The sequence below is a fragment of the Exophiala dermatitidis genome (genome assembly GCF_000230625.1).
Source record: "Exophiala dermatitidis NIH/UT8656 unplaced genomic scaffold supercont1.6, whole genome shotgun sequence".
Lineage (NCBI taxonomy): Eukaryota > Fungi > Ascomycota > Eurotiomycetes > Chaetothyriales > Herpotrichiellaceae > Exophiala > Exophiala dermatitidis.
This window is the reverse complement of record NW_008751651.1, coordinates 515,821-543,375: the sequence shown is the minus strand read 5'-3', so window position 1 is coordinate 543,375 and position 27,555 is coordinate 515,821. Positions and strand designations below refer to the sequence as shown.

At 52.9% G+C, this 27,555-nt stretch overlaps 9 protein-coding genes across 9 annotated transcripts; 7 read left to right on the top strand and 2 right to left on the bottom strand.

Annotated features, from left to right (window-relative positions):
• The first annotated feature begins 1,020 nt into the window (after positions 1-1,020).
• HMPREF1120_07028 (uncharacterized protein) lies at positions 1,021-3,077 on the top strand. Its single transcript, XM_009161241.1, has one exon. It carries the CDS (start codon positions 2,680-2,682, stop codon positions 3,058-3,060), a length of 381 nt encoding a protein of 126 aa, XP_009159489.1. The 5' UTR covers positions 1,021-2,679; the 3' UTR covers positions 3,061-3,077.
• A 286-nt stretch (positions 3,078-3,363) lies between these two features.
• Positions 3,364-5,771, bottom strand: HMPREF1120_07027 (3-isopropylmalate dehydratase; the record flags this gene model as incomplete). Its single annotated transcript, XM_009161240.1, has 2 exons — positions 3,364-5,600; positions 5,672-5,771. 2 exons carry the CDS (start codon positions 5,769-5,771, stop codon positions 3,364-3,366), a joined length of 2,337 nt encoding a protein of 778 aa, XP_009159488.1.
• Positions 5,772-7,061: 1,290 nt separating this feature from the next.
• HMPREF1120_07026 (adenylate cyclase) lies at positions 7,062-9,460 on the top strand. Its single transcript, XM_009161239.1, has one exon. The coding sequence runs from the start codon at positions 7,514-7,516 to the stop codon at positions 8,879-8,881; it is 1,368 nt and encodes a 455-aa protein (XP_009159487.1). The 5' UTR covers positions 7,062-7,513; the 3' UTR covers positions 8,882-9,460.
• Positions 9,461-9,604: 144 nt separating this feature from the next.
• HMPREF1120_07025 (coatomer protein complex, subunit alpha (xenin)) lies at positions 9,605-12,650 on the bottom strand (the record flags this gene model as incomplete). The annotated part of the gene is made up of 10 exons (XM_009161238.1): positions 9,605-10,789; positions 10,837-11,056; positions 11,111-11,166; positions 11,216-11,288; positions 11,340-11,944; positions 12,000-12,159; positions 12,217-12,419; positions 12,470-12,482; positions 12,535-12,568; positions 12,617-12,650. The coding sequence occupies 10 exons, from the start codon at positions 12,648-12,650 to the stop codon at positions 9,605-9,607; spliced, it is 2,583 nt and encodes an 860-aa protein (XP_009159486.1).
• A 395-nt stretch (positions 12,651-13,045) lies between these two features.
• On the top strand, positions 13,046-14,678 carry HMPREF1120_07024 (glutathione S-transferase). Its single transcript, XM_009161237.1, has 2 exons — positions 13,046-13,584; positions 13,640-14,678. Exons 1-2 carry the CDS (start codon positions 13,540-13,542, stop codon positions 14,306-14,308), a joined length of 714 nt encoding a protein of 237 aa, XP_009159485.1. The 5' UTR covers positions 13,046-13,539; the 3' UTR covers positions 14,309-14,678.
• Positions 14,679-14,880: 202 nt separating this feature from the next.
• On the top strand, positions 14,881-16,582 carry HMPREF1120_07023 (uncharacterized protein). The gene is made up of 3 exons (XM_009161236.1): positions 14,881-15,898; positions 15,959-16,033; positions 16,099-16,582. Exons 1-3 carry the CDS (start codon positions 15,147-15,149, stop codon positions 16,178-16,180), a joined length of 909 nt encoding a protein of 302 aa, XP_009159484.1. The 5' UTR covers positions 14,881-15,146; the 3' UTR covers positions 16,181-16,582.
• Positions 16,583-17,576: 994 nt separating this feature from the next.
• On the top strand, positions 17,577-18,404 carry HMPREF1120_07022 (uncharacterized protein; the record flags this gene model as incomplete). The annotated part of the gene is made up of 1 exon (XM_009161235.1): positions 17,577-18,404. The coding sequence occupies one exon, from the start codon at positions 17,577-17,579 to the stop codon at positions 18,402-18,404; it is 828 nt and encodes a 275-aa protein (XP_009159483.1).
• Positions 18,405-18,747: 343 nt separating this feature from the next.
• On the top strand, positions 18,748-20,340 carry HMPREF1120_07021 (uncharacterized protein; the record flags this gene model as incomplete). Its single annotated transcript, XM_009161234.1, has 1 exon — positions 18,748-20,340. One exon carries the CDS (start codon positions 18,748-18,750, stop codon positions 20,338-20,340), a length of 1,593 nt encoding a protein of 530 aa, XP_009159482.1.
• A 1,824-nt stretch (positions 20,341-22,164) lies between these two features.
• On the top strand, positions 22,165-27,532 carry HMPREF1120_07020 (uncharacterized protein). The gene has a single exon (XM_009161233.1). The coding sequence runs from the start codon at positions 22,713-22,715 to the stop codon at positions 27,228-27,230; it is 4,518 nt and encodes a 1,505-aa protein (XP_009159481.1). The 5' UTR covers positions 22,165-22,712; the 3' UTR covers positions 27,231-27,532.
• The last annotated feature ends 23 nt before the right edge of the window (positions 27,533-27,555 follow it).

Here is a 27,555-nt window from a genome sequence, read left to right as displayed (position 1 = left end):
GCGATGGAGGAACGTTAGTAGCTGATGGGGTGTAGTAATGATGAGAGTACTACTTAGCAATGGCACTGTTGTAGCAGTGCTATGCTTACTAGGCACCCGTCTCTTCCGCTTTAGGATGGATACAGTATTTTACAGTAGTAGAAGCTGTAGGGAGGCGCTACTAGGAGGCTTCCATTTTAACACTGTACATTGTAGTAAGGGCTGAGGCCACGTGCTGGACTCACTCCTGCCAGCCTAAGGTCCTTTCCTCGTCATGGTTAGGTATTCGCACTTGCAGTTTAGAGATACGACACCTGTAGCGGTAGCAACAACCTTCCCTTCTTCCGGAAATCATGTGGAAGGGACGTTACTACCCTTGCGAATGATAATCGGAAGTGACCGTGCTCTTTTGCTGTTTCATCTTGGAAGGATTGCGCCCGTGGACCACGGTACTATGTTCTCACAGCTGCCCGCTTGGGTAGGGACCTAAGTATCTTGTGCCGTGTGCCAAGTGCAGGCAGGCTTGAGCTATTAATTATGACCTGGTATTAGTAGTATCAAGTAAGGTTTGTATACTACAGGCATTGCTGCTACTAGTGATGCACCAGACGAGCACACACATCTGGCGGACATCATGATCACTACTGCTGCCCTCATGTAGCCAGCCTATTTCGATGATACCTCGGCATACCTTCCACTGGGACAGTCCAATGGGCTCCATGCTCGTACTACCTTCCCAGTATCATGCCATGCGGTGGTTACTAAAGCCCGAAAGGACTCCATTTTTTCCATCGTTCCTCAGCCAGGAGTGCTTCTTACAGTCTTCTGGATATGAGACCTTCTCACGACTTGGTGGATTTTCTCTACACAGGCCAACCTAGTAGCGGCAGTGGCACTGCGGTCGAAATGGTAAGTGAGACTAGTAGTCTTGAATCCGCTGTCAAAATATGCATGCGTCACGCAGTTCATGCCGTGCATGCATGCATGCTACTGCCCACGGGCCCAACCATTTCAGCCTCCACGATCCACACACACTGGCACCCGCCACCGCGAGTGTCTTCTATTCCATGCCCGTGGCAGACAACTTTGTCCCCGCCAGGTTACCGGTAGGCAGGAAATACAGGTTGTTGTCAGCGAACGAGGACATCTCTGAGTTACGCAGCCCACACACACCCACACGGCTCACGTCGTCCAGTCGGCGGCGTCGACGGTGACACCAAGTACAACTACGGCCTTCATCAACGCCAACGACAACACATGTTCACGGCCTCGATGACATGGAACTAATTCTGCAAGCCTGTTCCTTGCCAACACGTGGCCGAGACCTTGGCTTGTCGTGCCAATGTTCCGCTTCGAAATCGGTGGCTGCCACGAGGCAATTTCGACCTTGTCCGCCTCGGCACTGCAACTGTAGCCCCACACACGTCAAAGTGCCCACTACAAGCGACTAACTACAACTGCAGTAAGCGTGTGCTGAAAACTTTTCCTCTATCGCCGACGCTTGACAGTCCAACGTCCTACCACAACTCCTGATCGAGAGGACAACGTCGGCAATTCGCATTCCAAGCTCGCATCAAGAGGTGGGCCCCAAATCCACCCATCTCGGCAGAGGACGGTCGCGTGGAGGCGAATCGAGATCCATTCTACACACTCGCAGCCAAGAGAAAAGACACGTCTGGAGCAGGTCCAACTCATCTTACCTCGAATATTTTTCCTGGTAGAGCCGCCCTGGCGGTACCCTTCTTATGGATACTCCAGCTTGTGTTCCACAAAAGGACTTATTAGTCGAAACGAGGTCGTCGGTCTTTTTCTTTCGTCGTTGGCAAATTTAGCCGGCCTGTGCAATGCTTTTCTACTATATGGTAGCGTCCAAGGGGACTAACTACTCAACAACATGGTTCTGGCTCGAATGTCTGTGCACTTTGGCGGGGACTATGACACGGGAGCTTCCGTGTCTATTACTGTGAGCAGGACTTGTTTGGTTGCGGTGTTGCGATATATCAAGGCGCACAGGTAACAATCAAGACGCCACGAGTTAGCCTTTTCGGGACGTCCCTCCGCGAGCCTCGAATCTGATGTTTGACACTGCACGGCACGTCCATCGCCTGATTTTACTACAGTCGAGCACCATTGCTGTGCACCAATGGCAAAGGAAAGAGTATCATATTCGCCGAGGTTCCACGTCCCGGTGGCGACTTCCACGTGAGTGCGCAATATCGGAATGAAGCACAGCAGGCTGGCCAGCCCCCTGGCTGCAGGCGTGAGCCTCGTCAAAGTGGACGTTGATGCTCAGAGACATCGGGCTTCCTTTCCGCCCTGTTCTGATGCCCACGGAACGCCCTTTTCCGTCATCCCATATCTCTGATTTCTGCCTAAGGGTAGGTAGTCGGCATTGAAGAGCCGGCTCACGGTGTGTGCCGTCTCTGATGAAAGGGGGCGACCACAATGGCTGCCGACAACCTCTCTGGTCGCTGCGCAAGGTTTCATGTTTGGTGCTTCCTCAATCATTGGAATGGCTTCCGCACGAGCGGATTTATTGTCATTTGCCTCTCGTCGTGGGAGTACAACCCTGGGATTAGGAGCCTGTTGACAACGAGAACGAACATACCTACCTAGGTAGGTTTTTTGTGTCGCCTTAGTGGGATCAGACTTCTAAGTCGAACACTGCAGTAAGTGGAGGTAAGTAGACTGAGGCATAGCATGGTACAATCTTTGTTGTCACCTCCGTGCCGGACATCACCAGCGTCCACTGCATGGGTGAAATGGGAAATGGCCGTGATCGTCGTCCGACTGAGTATTCCCCGTCATCATGGTACCCTTTGCCCCCCTAAAGCCAGGTTTTCGAGGCTTGCTATCCCAGTTCGGGATGGATACTCACGAGTGTACCAAGGAATTACTCAACGGGTATCGAAGATTCCGTGGGAATATGGGTTGACGGCATTGTCGAGGTGTACTACACACACGATTGTGAACGACTCTGGAGGCCAGGATTGCGACAACTGGGCTATGGCTCCGTCTTCGCATGAATGTACCGCAATGTGTACTGATTTCCGTTTTCCATTCTATAACACAGGTTTATAGGGGTTTGATGAAACGACGATCCATATGTCTTCTGTGATTTCGAAAATCCAGCACAAGAGGCTGGTCGTATCATTGTAGTATTGTTCAAGTAATAGCTCGACTATCGGGTGGTGCTCAGATGGAGCCCTTTCATAATGCAGACCATGAACACCAAATGAAACAAAGCCTCCAAGGGTTTTCCCCTCATACCCAACCAACTGACCATCATGAGCCCAGCCCGGCCAAACTTTTTGCTGTTTTGAGACAGTTCAATATCATTCCACCGTACCGGCAACCACTAACATCCAATGCCAGGATCATCCCTCACCAGTCGACCGGATCAGTCTTGATCTCACCACGATTCGTTTTAGGAACCGGGGCGGCTTCGACCTTCACGGGGCCCTTGCGCCATTTCTTCAGGTAACCGGAGCCGTCCAGCCAGGGGGTGTCAAGAGTACGTTTCTGCTCGAAGCGGGCGATTTTGTCTTCCATCTGCATGGTCAGGCCGATATCGTCCAGACCTTCGACCAAGCAGTGCTTGCGGAACTCCTCGACGTCGAAACGGGCAAGTTCCTTGCCGTCGGCATCGCGGATGACCTGGTTGGGCAGATCGACCTCGATTTCGCGACCGGCACGGGCCTCGACGGCGATTCTCTCGAGGGCGGCCTGGTCCGGCATGATGATGGGCAGCATGCCGTTCTTGAAGGTGTTGTTAAAGAAGATGTCGGCGTAACTGGGGGCGATGATGCATTTGATGCCGAAATCCAACAGGGCCCAGGGCGCGTGTTCGCGCGAGCTGCCGCAGCCGAAGTTGGGCCCAGTCACGACCAGGATTTTGGATTGTCGGTAGGGCTCCTGGTTGAGAATGAAGGAGGGGTTCTCGCTGCAGTCCTCGTTGTACCGTAACGGGTGGAAGAGCGCGGAGCCAAGACCCGTGCGCTTGATGGTCTTGAGAAACTGTTTCGGGATGATGGCGTCGGTGTCGACGTTGGCCTTCTCCAAGGGCGCCGCGATGCCCTTGAGCACCGTAAATTTGGGCAGGCCTGCCGAGGCTCCTGCGCCTCCATTATGCGCAACGCTGTCGTTGACGTGCGGCCCAACGTCTGACGGGATGTCCAGGATGCGGTCGAGTTCTTCGTCAGTGTCAACTTCGGCAAATTCGGGTTGGACGTCGAGTTTCGGAGACGCTTTGGCCGCGGCCCCGGACGAGCTGGGGTTGTGGACTTTTCGCACATCCGCCAGCTTGCCGACAATGGCGGCTGCGGCCGCCATGGCTGGCGACATGAGATGCGTCCGGCCTAACGCACCTTGTCGGCCCTCGAAGTTGCGGTTGGAAGTACTGGCGCAACGCTCTCGCGGCGACAGGATGTCCGGGTTCATGCCCAAACACATGGAGCAGCCGGCCTCGCGCCACTCAAAACCGGCGTCCAGGAAGATCTGGTCAAGGCCTTCGCGCTCAGCCTGGGCCTTGACGTTGCCCGAACCAGGCACAACCATGGCGCGCTTGACGTTCGGTGCTACCTTCTTGCCTTTAACAATTTCCGCTGCAGCTCGGAGATCCTCAATTCTCGAGTTCGTGCACGAGCCAATGAAGACCTTGTCGATTTCAATGTCTTCCATCCTGGTACCAGGCGTCAAGCCCATGTACTCAAGGGCGCGTTTGCAGCTGGCCTTCTTGGTAGCATCTTCAAAGTCATCCGGACCCGGAACGACACCGGTTATGGGGACGACATCCTGGGGCGAAGTACCCCAGGAGACGGTGGGAGAGATGTCCTTTGCATCGATGAAAACTTCAATGTCGTATTTGGCACCCTCGTCTGACTTGAGGCTGTTCCAGTAGTTGATGGCCTTCTTCCACTCGTTGCTGTCGACCTTGGGTGCCAGCGGTCGGCCCTTGAGGTAATCGTAAGTAATTTGATCTGGAGCGATCATGCCGGCACGGGCACCGCCTTCAATGGACATGTTACATATCGACATGCGGGCTTCCATGCTGAGGCTGCGAATGGCCGAGCCGCAGAACTCAATGACACAGCCGGTCCCGCCAGCAGTGCCAATGACTCCAATGACATGGAGGATGATATCTTTGCTGGTGACTCCGGGCGCCAATTTGCCGTCCACCTGAACGCGCATATTCTTGCTCTTCTTGGTGATCAAGCACTGGGTGGCCAGCACGTGCTCGACCTCGCTGGTGCCGATGCCAAAGGCCAACGCGCCAAAGGCTCCATGGGTAGAGGTATGGCTGTCACCACAGACAACCGTGGTGCCGGGCAAAGTGAAGCCCTGTTCGGGCCCGATAATGTGGACGATGCCCTGGTTCTTGTCCCCCAGGCCGAAATATGTGAGTCCAAATTCCTTGACGTTTTCCTCCAATGTCATACATTGTAATCGCGAATCTTCTTCCTTGACGAAGTCGGCCACATTCTTGAAGTTTTTTCGTGGCGTGGTTGGCACGTTGTGGTCGGTTGTAGCGAGGGTGCAGTCCGGTCGGCGGACTTTTCGATTGGCATTCTTGAGGCCTTCGAAGGCTTGTGGAGACGTCACTTCGTGGACGAGATGTCGATCTGCACGTTGAACATGGCAGTCAGTATGAAGATCTCGATTGGAAACAAGACGTGGAAGGGGATATACGGACCAATGTAGAGGAGGACAGTGCCATCTGGCTGTTCATTGACGATGTGGTCCTGAAAGACTTTGTCGTACAGGGTACGAGGCTGCGAGTCTGCCGAAGGCATCTTGAATGACAAAACCAACCACACAACACAAAGAGGAACCAGAGAACACCTGTACAGGTGAGGACGATGAACGATAGAGGGGATGGAGGGATGATAGCGACTGGCGAGACGAATCCTCAAATCGACGGGCACAAGATATAAGCAAAGACATGGAAAATGCCAGTGAGTCGAATTGCCTCCCGACATCGGATTGGCGGATGACTACAGCTGCGTCGCCATTGGATACACTTGGTAGAGTGATTCGCCTCCCCGCGTTTAGACGTCATGGACCAATCAACTGCTGTGGATTACTTTGCTTACTTTATCCAGAAGTCTCCGAGGTCGCAATATTCCTGCCATACACTGTTACACAACTTGAAGGCAACTGGTAGATTGAATGCAACGTATCAACGCAATCATCTTCACAGTTTGATACAGTCCTGCCATTGGACCGGCGGAAACTCTAATGGAAGCCTTGACCGTGGTCGGCCTGGAAGCGCTCTGCCTGGACAGCATGGATGCCAGAGTTCGCAGGTGTGGCGCATGTGGAATTGAGTGAGCGATTGACCTTAACTCAACAGTCTTTAAAGGTCCTAAAATTACAGCCAACCTGGGGCAACGCATGGCCAACTGACTCTGATCAAACTCGCAACATAACCTATACAGGGAGTTCCTGTGTTGTGTATTGAGTGCTCAAGACTTCCCAGGCGATAACCGACATAAATGACTGAACGAGCACTTTGTAGCAGCGAACCCAATGTTAAATGCTATGTTGCAGATCTTGTTCAATGAACAAAGACCAGTGTCGGCTTGGCTAGTTGAGCAGTCAGCTAAATTGTTTTTATCTCTGGTCGCCGCCCAGTGCCAGATGCAAAGGCAAGACATCAGATTAGGATGCACTCGGCTTGTCTTGATACATCGGCCTGGTACTCTCCATCTGAACGAGTATGAAGCAAGTAGGTGCCTTTGAGGAAGGGCCATCGGCCGAGCCAGTATCGATATACTTGACTGAATGACAACACCATGTTCTGCCTAATCATCTTTTCATGTTCTCCTCCTGCCCCAGATCGAGTGGCAGCCAGCCCATATACACTTTAGTCCCGCATTGCTTATGTTCACAGTGACGGACCTTGGCTCTGTGAGAAAGGGTAGCCAGTACCTAGGTAGGTATGTCATAATGGACTGTAAAGAACAAGGTCCTGCTACTGACTTGGCTACCTCAAGGACGGTTTATTAAGGATACTGTAATGTAGTGGAACGTGCACCTTCATCAGCAATCAGATAATGCTATAGCTAGCAGGTATTATTGCGGACAGTTTCTCCCACCAATAATGACGACGGTGGGACGACAACCTGAACAGCTAAACAGGGACCGCGCCATCTATAGCAAGACGCCACACACGCACAGCACACTAGCAAGGCATCAGTCAGTTCCCTGCTACAGATGCTACCTAGGTACTTACTACCTTGTAGCTGGCCAGACATCGGTAGACCACGGGCGGGCGGCGCAACTCATCGAAATCAAGTTACAGGTTCTCAAAGCATACCTCAGCTTCACGTCGGACGTCCTTGCTCCAGAATGGTTCGGTAGCAACAGCCTTCTTGACCATGCAGTGTGCGAGGTCAACGAATGAGTGAACGATTGAGTCAGCCGCCAGGTACAGTAACTAGCACTCAAGAAAGGCTGCCAACCTCTTGTTGAGAGGTGCACGGGTGGGCTCACAGAACCAACACTTCGGCCGACGCTGGGCGTCCTGGAAGCCATGTCTAGGTTTGAGCTGCCAGTGCGCGAAGCGATAGGAAGGATATGGTCGGCTGGTCACAACAGACCAAGACCAAGCTTACCTTTATCGCTACATCCACGCGGCGCGGTACCCGTATCTCGTCATGTACAGGAGCGACAGGTACCAGTCCAGCGCCAGCAGAGCAGCGCCCTTTTAGAATGTGCAAACTTGACACCAAGGCGGCTGCTGTTGTCGAGCAACGGTTGCGCCGGCAGAAGGTCCGGTGCCAATGCCATTCGTTGTTTTTCCTCATCCCCTTTCTCCTTGGCCAAGTCACAAGAGTCAAAAGCAGAAGAAGCATCCGGCCAGCATCATGCCAGCGCTCCATCAGCAGATGAAATCCAACAAGACATCAAACGGCCAGCGACAGGAGCGACGCCACCGCAAGGGAGTCTCAGCATCGTTTTCACCGACATCGTCAAATCAACAGCGATCTGGGAAAGGGACAGCGCGGCCATGATGCAGGCGATGCAAGTGCACGACCAGATGATCCGGCACCTGACCGAAGTGAACCAGGGTTACGAAGTGAAGCAGAACGGAGACGGCTTCATGATCGCCTTCCCAACCGCCACGGCAGCCGTGCAATTCTGCCTCGACGTCCAAGAACAGCTGCTCGACGGGAACTGGCCACGCGCCATCCTGAAGTTGCCCTCTGGACAAGAGACCAAGGACTCCGAAGGCCATCTGCTCTTCCGGGGCTTGCAGTTGAGAATGAGTGCCCATTGGGGCAGCCCCGTGTGTAATTGGAACGAGGTGATTCAGCGCATGGATTACCTGGGTCCCATGGTCAATCGAGCCGCCAGGTTCATCGAAGCCACGGAGGCAGGCCAGATTGTGGTTTCGGAGGAGTTTCTGAGCCAGTTGCAGGCCGAAATGGAAATGGAACTGCAGGAAGACAAAGAAGAAGAACAAGGGAGTAGTGCTGCTCAACCGGTAGACTCTGCCTCATCATCGGTATTGCAGATGCAGCAATCCGAGTCGCAGTCACACCTCTCGGATGGCTGCAGCAGTAGCGCAAGCAGCAACAACAACCAGAACCACGAGATGAACAATCCCGAGAACCCTATTAAGTCCGAATCCGTCAACAACTACAACCACGGCCATGGCCATGGGGACGACACAGATGTCGGTCATGTGGACCTCCCAGCCCTCCGGTCCAGGCGAGGCCAGCAGAAACTCACGCACCAGCAATTCCAGGTCCGGCTCCTGGGCGACCACGAATTCAAGGGTCTTGAGACGCCGCAGCGCCTCTACTTCCTTGTCCCACGCTCTCTGGAGGGAAGGGAGGAATACTGGCATCAAGTCACTCGAGTGCCCGGCGTCAAAGGGAATATACGAAGCGGGTAACGAACAGCTACTTTGTCAGTACATGTGCACGTGGGTCATGAAGCAGACCTGAACTTCAATTGCGTCGCAAGCCGATTTGTTTCAAGTTGGTTTCTCTTTCCTTCAGTCACAGAAGGCCACCGCCATTGCAAGGGAGAAATTCGACTGCTGGTGCGGTTGTTATTACTGTTACTGTTACAATTTTTTGTTGGACGGTAGACGGTGGAGAAGGGGTGGCGGTACAAGCTCACGTACGAACAGTAGGGGGTGACATGTCGGCAACAGCACGCTGTTCATATATGTAGATATGATAAGTACTGGATGGTGTTATAGTGTTCATTCGAGCTTCAGTGTTCATAACTTCCAACGGGTGGGAAAGGTCAATCTTTAGGAAAAGCTGGAGCTTATTGGCGAAATCAAGGCAAGGGTACTTAAGGTAGGCGGAAAGAAGATAACGGTGATTGCACGGTGTGGCATTCTGTGAAGTATAACAAGCGCAAACAACCTTGTCGAGGTGAAACTTCAGAACTATTTCCAGTAAACAGATCAATTCGCCGTGAAATTGCTTTTCCATCGAGAAATAGACCTGGAACAATCCACCCAAGACCGAATTCTTTTCTTCTGTTGGACTCTATCACGGTCTACATGAGGCACCTGGGATCCCAACAGCAGAAGACCTTGGAGTCAGTCGTGTCTTCTGTACTCACTGGTGGCCCATCCACACAAAACACGCTCTTTTAGAACTCATGCTTCTTTCTCTCCTTCTGCCTCGACCTCAGCCTCAGCCTCCTCGACTGGATCTTCAGGCGATTCGCCGTCTGTCTTGGCCGCGCCATTTGTCGTGGGTGCATCATCGCCATCAACGTCGACCAAGTCCGCTGTCGCAGGGGCTTTTGCGCCACCTTCCTCCTCAAGCTTGATATACTCGTCCCATTCAGGGAACAAGTCCTCATCTTCTCCTGGCACACCGAGCAAGCGACTGACTTTACCCTTGCCTTGTTTATCCAGGTATTCCTTCCATTCACGGACCAGCTCCTGTGTTTTCGAGGGCTTGTACGTCTGGCTGAACAGGACGGCCTCGCTGATGCGGCCAGTGCGCTTGAGTAGATCAATGGCAGCAGAGATGTCGCCGGTGGACCACCAACTGGCGAAAGCAATGTTGTTGCTACCCATTTCTTCGGCCTGTCGAGCTAGCTTGGCCAGTCCTTCCTTGTTGCTTGAGCTTGTGTAAAGCAAAAGCAAGCTGCCAAGATCTTTAGCGTTGAGGAAGCATTCTTCGGCAAGTTTCACATCCCAAGCCTCGAGCGCTTTGTCCGCAACTGCCGACCATTTGGCCTGCATATCAGCCTCGCGGGCGAGCTCAAGGGCCACGGCAAGGTTGTTCAATCCCAACGCAAGCTCGAAACGATGCTCAGGATCAGTGGCAACCTCAAGGGCAAGTTCCTTATGACCCTGTGCTTCGAGAAACCTGGCAATTTTGTTCATCTGGTCCGCAGGGATCTCGGGGAGCAGCTCCTGTGCCGCTTCAATCTCGCCTCTCAATACGAGGGTTTGATATGAGAGCAAGGCTGTCGATAATCGGTAGCTCACGACGTTGACATCTTTGTCGCAGAGGTACACCCGTTCATCTCTCTGGAGGTAACGGAGCAAATACATCGGTTGGTCGAATTGGGCAATGTGGACAACCTGCTCGCCCAGCAAGTAGCTGAGACGGGTCGCTGTGGTGAAGAGGAACGCATCGCCAACCCATTCGCCGCTCCTAACGGATTCCTGCAGATCGGTGACGACGGAGAACGCGGCCTCAACACCATCCTCATCCGCTTCGCCATTGTTGACGCCTTCAAGGTACGCTTCCCGGTCAAAGCGGAGGATGTACGTTGTATCCGCGCAGGCTAGGGCAACAAGTTCGCCCGATTCGCTCCAGTAAACCTAATGAAATGTCAGTCATGTTCCAAGGACTTGTCGACTCCACAAACCTCTCTAGGCTCGACTTCAATCCTTCGAACTAGGCTTCCCGTCTCCCAGTCAAACAATCCTATTCCGCCTTGACCTTTCACACCCAGCAATGAGCCGCCAGAGAGACCTTCGGCTTGGAAGCCGACATCAAGACTTCCGCTCTCTTTGAGTTTTTTGAACAGTTTCACGCTGGTGCCGGATTCACGGATGGCATAGTCTGTCGGGTTTTGATGGGATGCCCTATAGAGTGATCAGTAACTGATGCTAGCTCTCAATGCACCAAAATGGACGTACCATGCAAAGTCAAGTGCTGGACCAAAGGCTTGATTTCTCCATGCCAAAGCAGTGTACTGGACTATGTTAATAGGTTCCCGTTCTCAACCTCATTGTAATACTCACAATGATGAACTCTCCATCTCCACAAACACTGACAAATCTGCCATTCGGCGAATGTGATAGAGTTGTCGGGTAGCTAAACTTATGTCAGTAATCATGCAGCCACGAAGTACCTGGAACGCCTCACATTTCTGTGGTACCCATCTCCTTGGTTGGAAGGGCAATGGGTGCACCATCCTTGATGCTCGCATCTGCGCCTTTGATGATTGCAGAGACGACCTCGTTATGGCGTGCCCACACCAGCTTTCCTGTGTTGTCCATCGAGACAGCTGGCTCTTCTCGGCCCATTTTGACCACAACAGCGCCATCATCAAAGCCCATGGCAACTCCTTGTTTGCCTCTTTGATAAGCCACACACCATGCTCTCTCAAGACCGTAGTTGAGCGATTGCTCCAGTCGATATGTGTTGGCGTGCCATATCTTGATGGTCCCGTCTTCCGAGCCAGATATGATGACGGGTAGCTCTGGGTGATAGCATGCGAAGCTGACATTGCTGGTATGACCTTCTAGAGTGGCGATCAGAGCCTTGGTGGTGTAGTCCCACACCTTGACGGTCTTGTCATCCGACGTGCTCAGGAGATAAGGCTTGTCATTGTGCGGGTAGTAGTCGATGTGATTGACCCCCTTTTCGTGGGCTTCGATTGTCTGCTTGGCCGTGGCATTGTCGATGCTCCAAATCTTGATAGTTCGGTCCAAGCAAGCTGATGCAAAGACGTTGGTATCCTTGGGGTTCTAAGACAAAGGAGTCAATATCGCACCCAACGCCTCGTTGCTGACAATAACCCACAATAGACAATCCCATCACATAGTGCTGATGTCCCACAAATTCGCGTACACACCGCCAATCTTTTTCCCAGTCGAACATTCGTATCGTCATATCATCTGAAGCGGTAAGGACGACATTGAGCACAGGATGTACCACAATGGCACGGATGTAATCAGGGTGCCTGTTCTCACGCGGAAATCAGCCGTCTGTGTCTTCTCTTGGATGTTCGTCCACTTACGCCTCGAACGACTTGACCTTCTCGCTCGTGTTCCAATTCACCACTCTCAGTTGAAAATCGTCGCTGCCGCATACTATCCAGTTTTTCCTCTCGATGAATCTTCCGGCGCGTACGGGGACATCGGTGAGCTCAAAGGTCTTGATTATGGACTGGGTTTCGTAGGACCAGATGTGTGCGTGGCCATTGTAAAGGGTGGTTAGAATCTTTTTCAGTCAGCTCAAATGCGCCGTCATGAAGGAAACATCCGCGTTACCCATGGTTCGGTACTATTCAGTAGTTAGATGGTGAATTTCAATGACACTGCGCTTCGGGACTTACCTGTGGAAATCGATGCCCTTTACCCGCTCCGAACCTTCAAAGAGTCAGTAACAGTCATTTCGTTCATGGATTCCAGACTCACGGGCAAAGAGCTGCCGTTTAACGTCCAGACGCATCACGCAGGAGACTCGTATGATTTATTCGAGGACTTTCCGAACGTGCACACAGGGGTGCTCAGCCGCGCGAACGGGGGTTGTGAAAGAGACTGCGCAAATCGGGAGTTCTAGAAGAGCCAAATTCCATATCATCAATTCATGAGACCGTGTAGGAGAAGCGGCGTGGTCATAGGGGCCTCAGTCCGATATGGGCGCAGACGGTGTTGACAGATGTCCACGACTCGATGCACTGGCAGTACCTGTACTAGTAGTGCCGTGCAATGCCTGAAGCCGCAGTCAAGCCACAGCAGCAAAAAGCAGCGTCGAGGGGAGCAATTCATCAATTGCGGCCAGATCTGCGCTAACCTCCTTAATCCGACTACTACTACAACATTATTGTACTGTCGACCACGCCTCAAAGATCCTGACTCTTCAGCCTCTTCTGTACGCCGGATCTTTGCCCACTGGCACGCCGAGGATGTCAAACTACCTAGATAGTTATCGTCACCACCACACCATTTCGTTGTAGAGCACGTAATGGTGATAATGGGTCACAGAAAATGAGACCGGTTCCGAAACCGCATGTTTTCACGCTGCTCTTGGGTCCACTGACCTGAACGATAGAGGCCGAGTGCAGGTATAGGCTAACTGTTGGAGCACACAGCTCATCACAGGCCCTTGAAGAGAACAGGGCATTGCCTGAAATCCTGCTACAACTTTTGCTTGGAAATCGAAAACGGTTGAGGGGGTTGAACATTTGCTTAAAGTGTATTGTAGTTTCAGGCTCCCGGTACCGCCAAGATGAGTTCGCCTATGCCGGGGTTGGGTGTATTCAGGCAATCTTCGAGCTGTTGTTGAACGAACACTGCGAGTTTGGAAGGAATTGATCAGAACTTGCGGATAACTTACAATGCAGTCAAACAGCGAACTCGTCCCAACTCTGCATCATCTCAATGTAAAACCTTGCTTCGCCGTCACGAAATGCCGGCTCGCGCTGATCTATCTCGCAGAATTCACAGTCGCAACGTATTCTCTGGCTTCTCGAGGAACTTGAAATACCATACAACCTCGTCCTTCACAAACGTGAGGAGTCTGGTCCTAACAAGTCGAGGGCGCCACGGGAATTGAAAGCAACACATCCATTAGGCAGAGCACCTCAGCTGGAGACAGGCGATTCCCGGACTATCGTGGAATCCCTGGTCATAGCGAGGTACCTGATCGAGACCTACGACAAGGACGGGAGATTCAAAGGTGATGGCGCGGGGGCCGACTGGATACGCGATGATGAACTGTGCAATCTTGCATCTGCGACAATCAGTGTCCCGATGAACGTGGAAGTCGTCTTCTCCCTTCTCGTCCAAGCTTCACCCTTCTTCATCCGGCCGTTGGTCTCGGTTATCCATAAACAGCTACACAAGGCGTTTACAGGACCTGAGCTCGATTTGTATCTACAGTATCTGAACGATCAGCTGGGTGAGGCCGACTATTTCATGGGATCCTCGCCAGGCCGTGCCGACTTCATCATCTCGTGGCCGGTGGATGTATGTGTTCAGAACGGTTTCATAGACTTTGCAAGATATCCCAAGCTAGAGGCCTGGTACAAAAGATGTCACGAGCGTCCTGCGTGGAAGAGAAGCATTGAAAAGGGTAACGGCTACTCCCTCAAGTTCAAGATCTAGGGCTGTCAGTGTCTCAGTGTGTCTGCCTTCACACGGCCTCTTGATGCGGGTGGGAGGCAATGCCACAGATATCGTTGTCTCTCTACCATGAGCTGGTTTAGCTGGAGTTTGAGGCCAGAGACAAAGGGCAGTCTGACTCGGTTGTAATGTGATTTTTCCAGTCGGAGAATCACCGAGGCGCATATTCATTACTGGACAACCGTCAGCATGTACCTACTATGTAGATACCCAAAGCAATTGTTCTGTTCCCGTGGTAAGCATGACCATCACGGTCTTGGACAGCCATATCGTCATCTCGTACTCGGAAAGATACCGGTAGGGACAGTGCGTTGTTCGAGTTGTCAGGTCAGGGCGGAGCAATCGATATCCGGCGACGTATCCTATTCCTCATCTCGCCTAGAGGGCTCGTTTACACGGTTCTAAGCCACCATCGCTTGGGAGTGATGATCCATAAGGCTGCCTGTCTTCGGATCCTTATTGGGCATGATACGGGAGATGAGCCGCCCCCAAGGTTCCATTTTACTAGGCTGTGAGGGTCCTTATCCCCGACAAAAACAATTCCCACCCCCGAAGTTTCTGACCTTTTGCCGCCCGGCGTTTCTCCCACAATACTGTGCTTGCAACTGCGTCGACGCCCTCTTTATTCAATTCTTGCTAGATCTCCCCATCACAGGGAGGAATTTTGCCCATTCTACCGGTACTGAAGTAGCCTTGTCTTGTATATTTAACTTAACTTTTGGATTCTCGAATATCTCCGCACAAATTTGGTGGCTTCGCGGCGGTTATTCGGACACTGGGTTCGTTCAGCCTGACAGCGGCGACCACTGCGGCGTCCAAAATGTCTTCAAACACGACACACGCCGCCCGGCGTTACTGCACCGAAATCACGCCAGAATGCCCAGTCGAGTTGACCACGTACGGCTACTATCCCAACTTGACCGTCAACTCGTTCTTCATTGCGCTGTTCGGCCTATGCATGTTTGTGCAACTGGGCTTCGGGATATGGCGACGCACGTGGACGTTTATGGTTGCCTTGGTCATCGGCTGCTTCGGCGAGGCAGTCGGATACATAGGACGAGTCATCATGCATAGCAACCCGTGGTCGGGGGCCGGATTCAAGACGCAGATTTGCTGCCTGGTGCTGGCCCCCAGCTTTCTCGCCGCCGGCATCTATGTCACTTTGAAACACCTGGTCATCTACTGCGGCGCCGAGAACTCGAGACTCAAGCCCCGACTGTACCCATGGCTGTTCATTGGTTGTGATTTTGGCTCGATTGTGCTGCAGGCCATTGGCGGAGGTACAGCGGCGGCCGCCGGCGATCACGGCAGCAATCGCAAACTGTTGGATGTGGGCAATGGGCTGATCGTGGCCGGGATCGCGTTTCAAGTGGCCACCATGGGCGTTTGCGGACTGTTGATGCTGGACTTCTTCATTCGTTTTCAGAAGGCAAAGAAGCTCAAGTCAGCAGCCCATTCGGAGAGCGAGTACGAAAAGAACCAAGGCACGCGCCCGACCGCTCGCAATTTCCGCATCTTCTGCTTCGCTACCGGGCTGGCTTTCACCACAATCTTCATCCGTTGCATCTATCGGTATGTGACGAACGTGTTGGACGTTTCTTTGACGCGAGTTATACTGACGTGTTGCAATAGTCTGCCTGAGATGGCCGGCGGTTGGGGAAATCCGCTGATGCAGAATGAGAGGGAGTTCCTCATTCTTGATGGAATGTGAGTATCTGCCTTACCGTAGCCGACCATGAAGTGTTACACCAGGCTGACCTGAAACGCCGTAGGATGGTTGGCATCGCCACTGTGACCATGTGTTTGATTCATCCCGGCTTTTTCTTCGAGCCAATGAGGAAGTTCAAGACATGAGCCATTCTGTTTGGGTTTGTTGGTTTCAAGCATAAGCATACGGTGCCGAAGACGTTATCCATTCAAGGTCAAATTTTTACCCTCGGCGTCTAGGATAGTTTATAGAAGTGTGAAAGAGACAAGGCAGATAGAACAGGGATGTCACATACGGTGAGACAAGTTGCGTTGGAGATTCCGTGAGCTCCGAGAGCTCCGAGAACGAATGCGACGCGAAATATATAGCGCAAGATACATAGTATATGCATATTGATTTATACTGTGCTACGAGAAAAGTGGACTCCAAGGGGCAGGGCGGTGGCCTTGTTGCTGGACTTTTTGTGGGTGCCTCCTATGGATCAATAATGTCCATGTATCCATCAGGATGTTGTACAAGCGATCCCTGGTGTCTTTCGGAGCGACCGGGTCTGGTGAATGGGCGCGGATCGCATTAATAAGACGATGACGAGGCTGATGGTGTGGATTGTCGTGTGTCCCGGGCTCCGTGGCTCGCACCGGAAATCTCACCAGAATCTTGCAAGTAGCCGGGATTCCCCCGACCCTGTCAAGCAACTTCCACTCCATCAACACCACTGGCACTGGCACTGGCACTGGCACTGGCACTTCAAGTCCATCGCCAAGCAATTATACCGGCCTCTGTGACGACTCCGGGCCCTTCTATGACCTCTTCATTCCCAGGGCCGCGGGTTAAATTTTGCCTCATCTTTCGAGCGTTGTCATCACCCATGGATGTGATTAATGCCTTCGAAAGGTGAATGTAGAGAGACACGATTGCCCTATGCCGTCCCGCCGGTCGCACACCAAGTCGCATCACGGATGTTTACAGTGTAAGCTTAGAAGAGTCAAGGTTAGCCTTTACCTGATGCCCCGGCTTCAAATTTGATGCACCTGAGGCTGGGTTTCGACAGTGTCGTCCGATCCTGTCTACCTAGATATTTTCTCGTCGTCTAACCTGAATCGCCAGTGCGACGAATCAAGCCCTCAATGCCAGCGTTGTCTGAAGAGGCAAATCAAATGCTCATTCCTGGACGATGGCCCTGAGCGACTCTCGTCTCCGTCGGGGAACATATTGGTGTTCGATAGACGGACACCCAAAGGCATCGACTATCAGCATCCTCCAAAGCCGAATCCATGTCAAGCGAGGATTGAGTCCACGCCCACGCCGGTCCTGACCCCCCAGTCAGACGTCGTGGCAGGCGGCCATCTCTCGCGTGTGGACAACCGGTTTGATATCCTGGATCTGGAACTCATTCAGCACTACTCGACACGCACCTACATGACAATATGTTCAAGACTTTCCACCCATGTTGTCTGGCGCGACACTGTTTTCGCTGAGGCATTGCGCCATGAATTCCTGCTGCACGGTCTAATGGCAACGTCGGCGCAGCACAAAGCCACGATGCAGCCCAAAACCTCGGATGCCTATGCCCAGTACTCTAAAGTCGCTCTAGCATATCAGAACGCAGCTCTTGCAGCTTACATCCCGGAGGTCAGCAAGCCCAACCAAGACAACAGTATCGCACTGTTTTGTGGTTCACTCCTACTTACAGTTTGGGCGTTCGCATCCAAGAGGCTCCCCGAAGGCCTAGCCCGTGTTAAGCTGGACTTCGGACCAGACGAAACGTCTCCAGGGATTGCGCTTCCCGCACACTCGCCCACTGCTGACTTCATCGAGATTATCATGATCGTTAGGGGAGTTTATGCTGTGTTCAGCGAGACAGGTACCTGGTTGCAAGGCGATATTGAAGAATTGCTGCGCTTCCCTCGAGATGGAGACCTGCCTCCGCATCCCCCTGATGTCGTGGACGCTTTTGACATCCTTGGCAAAGCCTTTGAAGAGCCCCAGCTGAGACCGTCCTTGGAGGCCAAAGGTTCAAAGGAGGCGATGTTCCTTTGCGTCGAGCAACTAGGACAGCTACGTGACATATCTCGTTGCCGTTCTGTTGTCGAGTGGGATGGCCACATATTCTCTTGGTTTATCATGGCTCCCCCGCCATTTATTCATTGCTTGAAACAAGGCCATCCTATGGCTCTGATCCTGTTTGCACACTGGGCCGCGATGTTCCGTTGTATGGACCATCACTGGTGGGCGACTGGCTGGGCATACAGCTTGGTTGCTGATGTATCGAGTCGTTTGGATCCCATCTGGAGCCGGTATCTAGAGTGGCCCAAGAGACAAGTTGGTTTGGCATTCCAAGAAAGCGCCTCTTTTGACAGCAGCCGATGACGCCGCGGCTCGCTTGATGTGCAGCTTCAAATCCGGCTTCGCTGGCAACACAGGAGCCTTCAACGGGGTGTTGTTAGCGAGCCAGACTCGGAGGCGTGGTTGACGAGGACGGTTGCCGCCTACGATGCACAAATGAGGCAGGCACGTAGCCCGGTCCCTGCCATGATTGCACGTTCTGAGATCAAGGCTACGATATCACGGCAAGAGACATCTCTACTCTGGAACTGCGGGAGCTGCTCACGACCTACACATCCTCACGCCTATCACATCCTGCAATCCATCTTTATCGCTCATCAGACACGCTATTGATACACATTGCCGAAAGTGCTCCAGCACTTGAACCATGCCAATCAGTTTCCAGCCTGCCTCGAGTGCCGCCGTCAGCCTCCGAAGCGAACCATTGTTGAGTCCGCCCTTGTCGCACCACAGCTCGGAAGAAGTCCCCTTCAAGGCGGAGGACGATGACCCAGTTAGCTTGAGCATGAAGAAGAATAAAAAACGTCGACGAGGGCGGCGTCGTTTACCGCCCGACGATGGCGCCGGCTGGAGCAAGAATTTTGTGATCACAAATGGTCGGAGAACCCTCCAGGGCCGAACATCAGACCCTGGCCTCCCTCTGCGAAGAACGCGTTCTCAGCCAGTCATCTCTCAGCCCTTTGTTCCAGGTACCGTCGAGCTGTCCCCAAGGACGGAGAGTCGAGCACGTCGATGGACTGTTGCTTCCAAGGCGACGCCCACCAGAGCGTTGGCCACAGTTGTCACCGTTCGAGAAGCCAATGTTAAACGGTCGAGCAAGAAAGCGAAGTCTTCTCTTAGTCCTGCCATGATTACCCTGCGGCGTGCAACAGCATCGGAGTCTCAGCACAGGATGTCGCTTACCTCATTCCCTCCACCAAAGTTCGGCCGTAGGAGCAGCGGCTTATTGTCGACCATTTTCAACACAATCAAACCGACCCTCCATGGACCTTCCACGACTTCGGGCGCCTCTTCGCAAACAAAAGTGCACAAGCCCGCCTCAATCAGCGCCAAACATAGCGAAGTCTGCCCTGGCACAAGTTCTATTGCTCCCGCAGTCTACACAGAAGTGGTCACGTCGGGTCCACGTCTCTCAATCTCTGGCCGCACATACACACCACAGTCGGGTCGTCGGTGTTCGACTCGATATTTCTCCGACGATGGGATGTATGAGATTATCTGGGATCAGACATCTTCCAGTTCCGCGTCTGAGGGCGCAGCTCCAACCCCTCCGAGCAGAGAATGGGACTATGGGAGTCGCGGGGCTGGGGGGACAGAAGCTCTGGAAAGGCGGCTTTCCAACATTCTCACGCAATCAAGACGAACCTCGGTGCAGGTAGAGACGAGCCGACGGGGATCTTGGTGGCCGGGAAGCGAAGCCATGTACGCACAGGGGTTTCTGCCTCTGCTTGAGAGCAGTCCGAAACTTGCCCGGCTTGCACGGGAAGCCGCATTCCGCAATCTCCCCCGCTCCAAAGCCTCGTACACGACGCTCAATGCGGCGACGCTGCCATTGGCCGTAAGCCAACAGGTGATGGTCGAAGCAACGGAGCCAAGGAGGGATAACGAGGGCGTGGAGTTCTTCCCTCCCTTACGCAGCCGATCGAACACAGCCGGAAGCGCGACACTGCGCGACCCCTTCTACAAAGCACATGACGAGACAACTGATGAATCACGGGATCAACTGGGCTTGGCATTTCCTGGCAGCCTGAGCGCAACGGGAACATGGAACAGAAGACGAAGCAGCTACGGCGGCATGATTGGCGCCAGTAGGCACGTTAAGCGAAGAAGTATATCTGCCGGCCCGTATCTCGTCGAGACTAGAACGATGGAGTATTTGGAAGATGGTGAAGAGAGTCAACATGGACACTTTGCACACGGCCCTGACGATGACGCTGTGCCGCTGTTGGCTGGAACCTGATGCGCTTGACGGCCGCGTAGCTATGAGCGACACTGCGCTTCGGCCTTCAATAGGTAATGGATACAGACATCGCGGAGCTATCGGCATAGCCAAGTTTTCCCCAGCCCTAAATAGCATAATTCTATACATGCGCAACTTTATCTCATTCTCAACCACATTCTGGCATACACATGCGCATATCAAGCAACCAAGGAGCAGCAGCAAAGTGGGATGGTTGGGCAAGATTGGTAGATAGGGCCGCGATTGTGTCTGGCAGTGGCATACCACGCCGAAGTTTGCCATACTCTGCCAATGTGTCATTGGCAGATAACAAGGCGATAAATCCGGTGGGGAAGAGGACAAATCGCCCGAGATCAGAGAGATTTCGGATTCCAAGGTCGTTCGGTGGAGGTGTTTATTACTATTACTACCGTACCAACCTTTTGTATGGGGAACAGTTTTGTCAGGATTATCATTCAGCCGCTCGGCTACAGGACTAGCTCGGCTTGTTCGATTGACAAGAGCTCAACAATCGGCCTACTAGTACAGGGGATCTGGCGACTTGGACGCTGTGGCTCCGGAGGGCCTCACGGTCTCCTATCTATGGTACCATGTTGGCGGGAGATAGCTGGTAGTGCGTGGCCTCACAGGTGCAATGCACTGGCAGTGATGGTATTTCCCGATCCGAGCTAACATTCAAGGGTCTCAACGAACACAGCACTACATTGTACATGCACAATTCCGTCCGAGCGCTCTGGGGCTGGGCCGTCGGGTATACATTTGTGACTACCTAGGATTGCAAACTCGAAACTCTTGTGGCGAAAGTGTCCGGTTCCCAGATGCCGATGCATGCACGATCCTTGCAGTGGAACAAGAAATGGGAGGAGGGGGCAATAGGAGTTCAACAAGTTTGTGTACTAGACAACTACACGGGTAGCCCATTATTATTAAAAGATCAAGGATATCGACGGCGAGGTGTCGCTCATTATCGGGCCACTACCGCTCTCCTTTTAGATATCGTCACTTTGACACACTTCCCCAGCCAACATTTCTACTCGAAGAGGATCACCAAGACGGCCCGGTTTCGCAACAACTAGTATGGCATCTTCTGCCGATGTCCCTCACTGCATATTGCGTCCGACAATTCCGCGTTACCCAGACGCCTAAGTCTACCTGGAGCCCACTGCATGGGAATCAAATAAAAGTCCTCTGGCATCCAGTCATTGATCCGTTCTGCCTGGTTCATAGCCATGTTTGTTTCCAGGAACAGATACGTCCTACTGGTGTACTGTGCCCATGGAATGAAGACAGCTTGTTGGACTGCTGCCACGGCCAACACAGAACTTTACCTTTAGTAATAGGCGGTTCGGAAGGGATGGAACCGTGACCGCAACCGGGGTTCAAAGTTGCTGTCTAGAATCTCTGGCAGCCCGAGACCCTTGTTTCTTTGCCCGATTAGCTGCGGACCCAGACGCCACGGGCATCACCGGGGCCTGAAACCCTCCCCGAGTCCCTCGCTACTACGATTATTGTAGGGATCCTTGGGACCTCCACAACCCGACTCTGAACTGCTACTGGGCTGCACAAAAAGGGCACAATCAGGCGGCGCACTCTGGCACCACCTGAATACCAGTAGTATTGATCATCTTTCCGCATTATCCACCACTTGCTGCGCGTGGCCATGGCTCTGCGCTGCATGGCATAAATCATCATCATGATCAGGCACCTTGCACTTCGCCCCGAATGATCACAGTCGTAGCCTGTAACATTGTCGTGATACAGCTCTGCCCCATCCCTTGACTCGGCTGCTGGTCCTGAGTAGTAGCTGTTGGATCCCACTAGTACCGGTGCTGTTGCTCGTCTCTAGCCCCATCACCGTCATCCCCGGCTGCGTTGGCAATCGGCTGATAGGTCCCTGTCGTAGTGATACCGTACCGCTACCCTTAGCCTATATTGCTACTGCTAGCTTGCCCGAAACTCTGCCTCGCGAAGCCTGCCGTGGAGTGTGTTGAACCTGTGCCTGCGCCTGCGAGCGCACTCCGGCCTATCTCACATACTCCAAGTCCAACCTTCCTCCACTTCACTCTCACCGTACAGCCAGCACGTCTACCACTTTCCTTTGCGTCTTTCTTGAATTTGTGTTTGTACTTAAGCGATAGCGGCGAATACAACAGGGAGCTGGAAATTACATATTCCCCTCTGCGTAGTCGCCGTTCAGGTCGCTCTGCTGTACAGCCAAACCGCATAACCGACACCCAATTCAACCTTGGGCAGCGCACCCTCAACGTTGCACACCACCTCTTCGTGCAAGAACTCCCCTTCCAACGGCGACCTTTTCGAGATAGCCATATTGGCTTGTGCGCCCCGTTTTCACCAGCCAAGATGATCAGGTCATGACACTGAACCCTCCGGCCGAACCGCGGCCTCCTCCGCTACGACGGCCGCCCGACGCCCATCGGTCTGCACTCAGCGGGCCTACAACGAAGGCGCACACTCCGATCGAAAGAAGGGCACCGAGTTTACAGAAGAAGAATGATCTGCATGAAGATGTTCGACCAGCAAAGCGACGCAAGATAGAAGGGGATTCAACTACGAGCCAGGCTTCCAGCGCCAGTAATGAGACTCCGGTCGCCCAAAGCCCTGGATCCTTCCATGACCCGAATGTGCCTCGTCTACGCTTAGTCAAGCCAGTGGTACTTAACACGGATGACCATTTCGGTCAAGGACAGCAGGAAGGGGACGATGACTATGGCGACGAAGTGCCTGAACTCCCAGCACGCCCATGGAGTCACGTCCAGCAGTCGAGAAAACCTGAAGATCCCAAACCAACCCATCGCTCGCGCGTCAAAATACCAGTCCCAAATACACCCGACTCATTACGACTCCCATCGTCGGCACCTTACATTGTCTCCAAGAAGCCAGCCGGCTACTTCCCATGGACAGGGAAGCATCCTGAGGATGTTTTGAGCGAGTCCAATGTGAAGCAAGGATTCTACGACAAGCCACCCAATCCACCGGAGAAGGAGTTGAATACTGCAAAGGGCCCGCTGTATAATGCGTTCAAACACAAGGCTGGAGTGGAGAACCTGTCCTTACTGTTTTCCTTCGTCTTAGAGCGCAAGAATCGACATGGCCTGATCAGCTCCGCCTCCACTTTCAGGCCGCCACCTCGAGTTACGTTGACTGAAGCAAAACGCAAGTCTTGGATTGCAGATTTGGCCAATGCAGATGTCCCGCTAAGGAGGCTCAGTCGAACTATCCCGCAGGGTATCCGGGGCCAGGTCCTTCTGGACCAGTGTTTGCAAGGCTCTGTCCCCCTGAATCGTGCCATATGGTTCGCCAAATGCGTCTGTGCGAACGAGATCCGGACTCTGAAGCGAAAGGGGACTACTCCTGCAATCGCTGTTGGCACAGAAAGCAAATGGCTTCGTGAATGGACGGTCAGCGTGGAGCAATTTGTGGCCGCCCATCTCGAACAAACGAAGCAACAAGAGTGGATATCAAACATTGAATATGCGCTGCGTCTTACCACGCGCCTGTACATGGAGAATTTGCTGGATCGAGACCACTACCTGGACTGGATACTACGCTCTTTTCACACCGCCGACCTAGCTCACACGCCTTTCTGGCTGATGGTTATCCACATATACAAGGAGGACTTGAGCTACTATCGGAAACGTGGTAGAAAGCTCGCGGAAGCGCTGGCTGACAAGTTCCAACTGGTCAACAAACCATCTGCCCTCAATACGACCTCCCTGCGGCAAAAACTGCGTCATACAGTCCGGTGGTTGATTCTGGCATGGCCCAAGTGCTTTTTGATGCCGGAGAAGTGGCCACAAATCGTTGATTCTGTACGGGCCTGCCTCGATGCCACCTCCCAACACGAAACTCAATTGCTGGAACGACTCGATTTTATCAATGCGAGGACCATGGGGCAAAACAAGCAGGCCTCCACTACCAAGCACACCGCCCGTGAAATGGTTGTGGAAATCCTTGATTCTACCCACGATTCATATGAACTTCCAAAGCTGGCTGAACAGCTCAGCGCAGCATGTGGTGATACTACTCAGCTGATGACCACATGTTTGGAGTGGGTTTGCACGCGTTTTCGGCACTGCCGGTCTCGAATTTATCTTTTCGCCCGCCTGGCGAGACGGTGGCAACGCATGGGTCATGATATCGACAATATAATTCTGAACTACCTCTCTGACTGCAGGAACGGATGTTATGCAGACACAGTGGATCAGAAAGCCTTACAGCATCTGGCAGCGCAACTCTCTCGATCGGGCCTGTTTCCTCTGGCCAAGTATATGCAATGGCTCATGGTTCGAGGGCTTCCGCAAAAAGGCGCCTTGGGATCTGGTTTGGATTCAGTATCGGATAACCTTGAGAATCAGGCGGACCCGAGTCATCTGCTGCTTCACGTGTCCTTGCACAATGTCAAGGACCATGTCATCAACCTGCGGAACTCCGTTCTTCGCGGTTGCGGCTTTAACCCCGAATCAGAGGACAATGTCTTCCACGACTGCGTCCAGTACATTGAGCAAGAATTGGCCTCATTAGCCCCCGGACGGAAACCTTCTCGAGTCAGGAAGCCAGAGCCTGCGTTTTCATCAATTCCATGGACAGTCAAGTCCCGACTCTCTATGTGGCTGCGCGGCAAGGTTGCTGAGTGGGCGCGGGCAATTGGGAACGCACCTGGAGGTTCAGCTGCTCCTGCACTGCCAGGATCACGAGTCTTCAACGTCGAGCAATTTGCACTCGTCCGCAAAGTTCTCGAGCGCATGGAGGATGATGCGGTGTTGGCTGATGTAATAGGACTCTTGTCCTCGTCACCAGACGAAGATGTGATCGCGGCCCTTGTTGCAACAATACACTTTCACGCAGACGTCTTTTCCGCGATCGGGGCATTTGAGGTTCTTCAACACCGAATGTGCCAAGTTTACCTAACATGGCGGGCTTCTCGACCGACCATGCCCCTTTTTACCTCAACGTTGCTCGATCTCTGCACAGCGTACCCAGTCAAAGCGCCGACGACAAGACTATTGCAGCAAGATTTCGTCAAAGGCGATCGAGGACGTGCGGTTGCTGCCTGTTCTCCGTACAGCGATGGGATTGCCGAATCATTGCAGCAAGCCGGCGCCACGTTTGTCGAAGATTTTGAGGCTATCCTCCAATCCGAACCCAACATGAACGAGCAAACGATGAATGGCCTTTTTGCAGTTTTGGTGGACCGCATCGAGAAACAGCAGAAGTTCGGTTATGATTCAGAAACGGTCGTGTCCTTCTGCCATCTACTGAGCCGTTTGCGCTTGTGCAGGAGAGTCCAAGGAGACTCGCTGATTCAGAAATGGGTTGCTCGCCTCGTACCGTCGGTGGATGGAAATTTTGGAGCCTTGCTGCTTCAAAGCCTTGTAGGGACCCACTGTACGACCTTTGTTGGCCTGGTGGGAGTAATATCCGAGTCCAATTCAGGAGTTTGGAAAAGCCCTGCCGCTCGAATCCTCTTACAGCATATCAGCCTGCCCACGGAAGGATCGTTGCCTGATTTGGTCGAATATCGAGCCCGGAGTAGGTGGCTTGAATACGTCCAAGAATATCCAAGCTCTGCACTAGAAATTCTCTATGAAATCGGCCTTGAGTCTGCGTTGGCGCCAATCGAGAAGGCGCTGCTGTCTTCCCTTGTCAAAGACGATACATTCAGGACGTCCACGATATCCCCTGCAGCACAACAGTGGCTCCTGGCTGCACTCGATCGCTTGCTTTGTCGAGGTGCAGCTGGCAAGACTGGAGACATGCGAGCGCTTGTTGGGTCTATGAACGTCTTTTCTCATCGATTTGTGCAGCTGCGATTCTGGCTTGCTTCCCGAACAATGCCAGATCAGTCTACCGGCTACGACCAGGACGAACTTGTCCAGGTTCTGTCAGAAATGCTAGGCCGAATGCTACAAGAGCCGCCCGGCAGTGAGGAAGGCCATCGCTGGTATGCCCAACTACTGGAATCAGTGGACGTCGGTGTCGCCAATCAGCTACGGCATCAGGTCGAGAGCGAGTTTCTCGAAGCCTTGCCCAAATCTCTACCGAACAAGGCCGCCAGTCCGGTGACGGCTCTATTTTCCAGCGACGTCCATCATTTGTCCTCGATAACCGAACGGGCATATCTTCTTTGCACAAGTTCAACGAGTCCTATGCCCGGCTTCATGGCCCAGTTGATAGACAAGTTAATGCAACACCTCAAAGCCCTCGGAGTCAACCCTTTGGCTCCGGCTTCTTCTACGGCTGCGGGACCCTCGCCCTCACCTATCAACACGAGTGCTCCGCAGATGATGGCTCCGACTTACAGCCCTGCTGCAGGCAGCTCCGAAGCTGGGTATGGTGTCATCTCTGGAATGATCATGGGTCACTTCCGATATTTGCTCCAGATGGTGTGTCTACAACGGCTGGCATTATGTTCCGCAGTTGCTCCGGGCGCGAATGCAAAACAAGCGCAAGCGGAACAGGCACAGCTACTCGTGCGACTGGCTTCAATAGCCACACACCCAGCCATTACCACGGCAGCGACCGATTCGGCCGACCCGGAAGACCAACAAAAGGTCAAGGAGGTGCTCGACTTCACCTTCGACGTCATGGCCACTATCATCGACAATGTCGGCGACGAGGTGAGAATGATGGGCGCCAAAGCGTTGAAAGACAAGCTACAGGACAGGCGGATGAGACACTTATTCGGTAGCGTCAACATGATGGGCTCCACACAGGTGCGTGATGTTGGTCAGGGATTGCAAATGATTAAAGAAGGAAAGGGTGTGCTGGGAGATTGGAAGCCTCGTGTATGGGAGATTCTGGACAATGGAAGCGCCAAGGAGAGCGAAACGTCGCTTGGATTGGGACTTTTCGGCGCTCGGCATAAATGACTGTAGCAGACCGTTTTCTGCGAGCTTACACTGAGATGCTTGCGAGAAAGGAACATATCTCTTTGATCTAATTGCTGCGTGGTGCACACACCATTTTACGATATGTATGTTGTGATGTCGAGATGAGGAATGCGTTTGCATACTACAACATTCTGGGTGATGCGCTCTTTGTGGAAGGACCACATTTGGACAAACTTTGCATGACCCAGGTTGAGGTTGAGCCTGGGTCGACCTTGAGAATAACAGAGAATCAAGAAATAAATCGAGCGAATTCGGTCTTTGTCCATCTGCCATTTGACGGATGTGTTCGGACACAGCTTGCGAG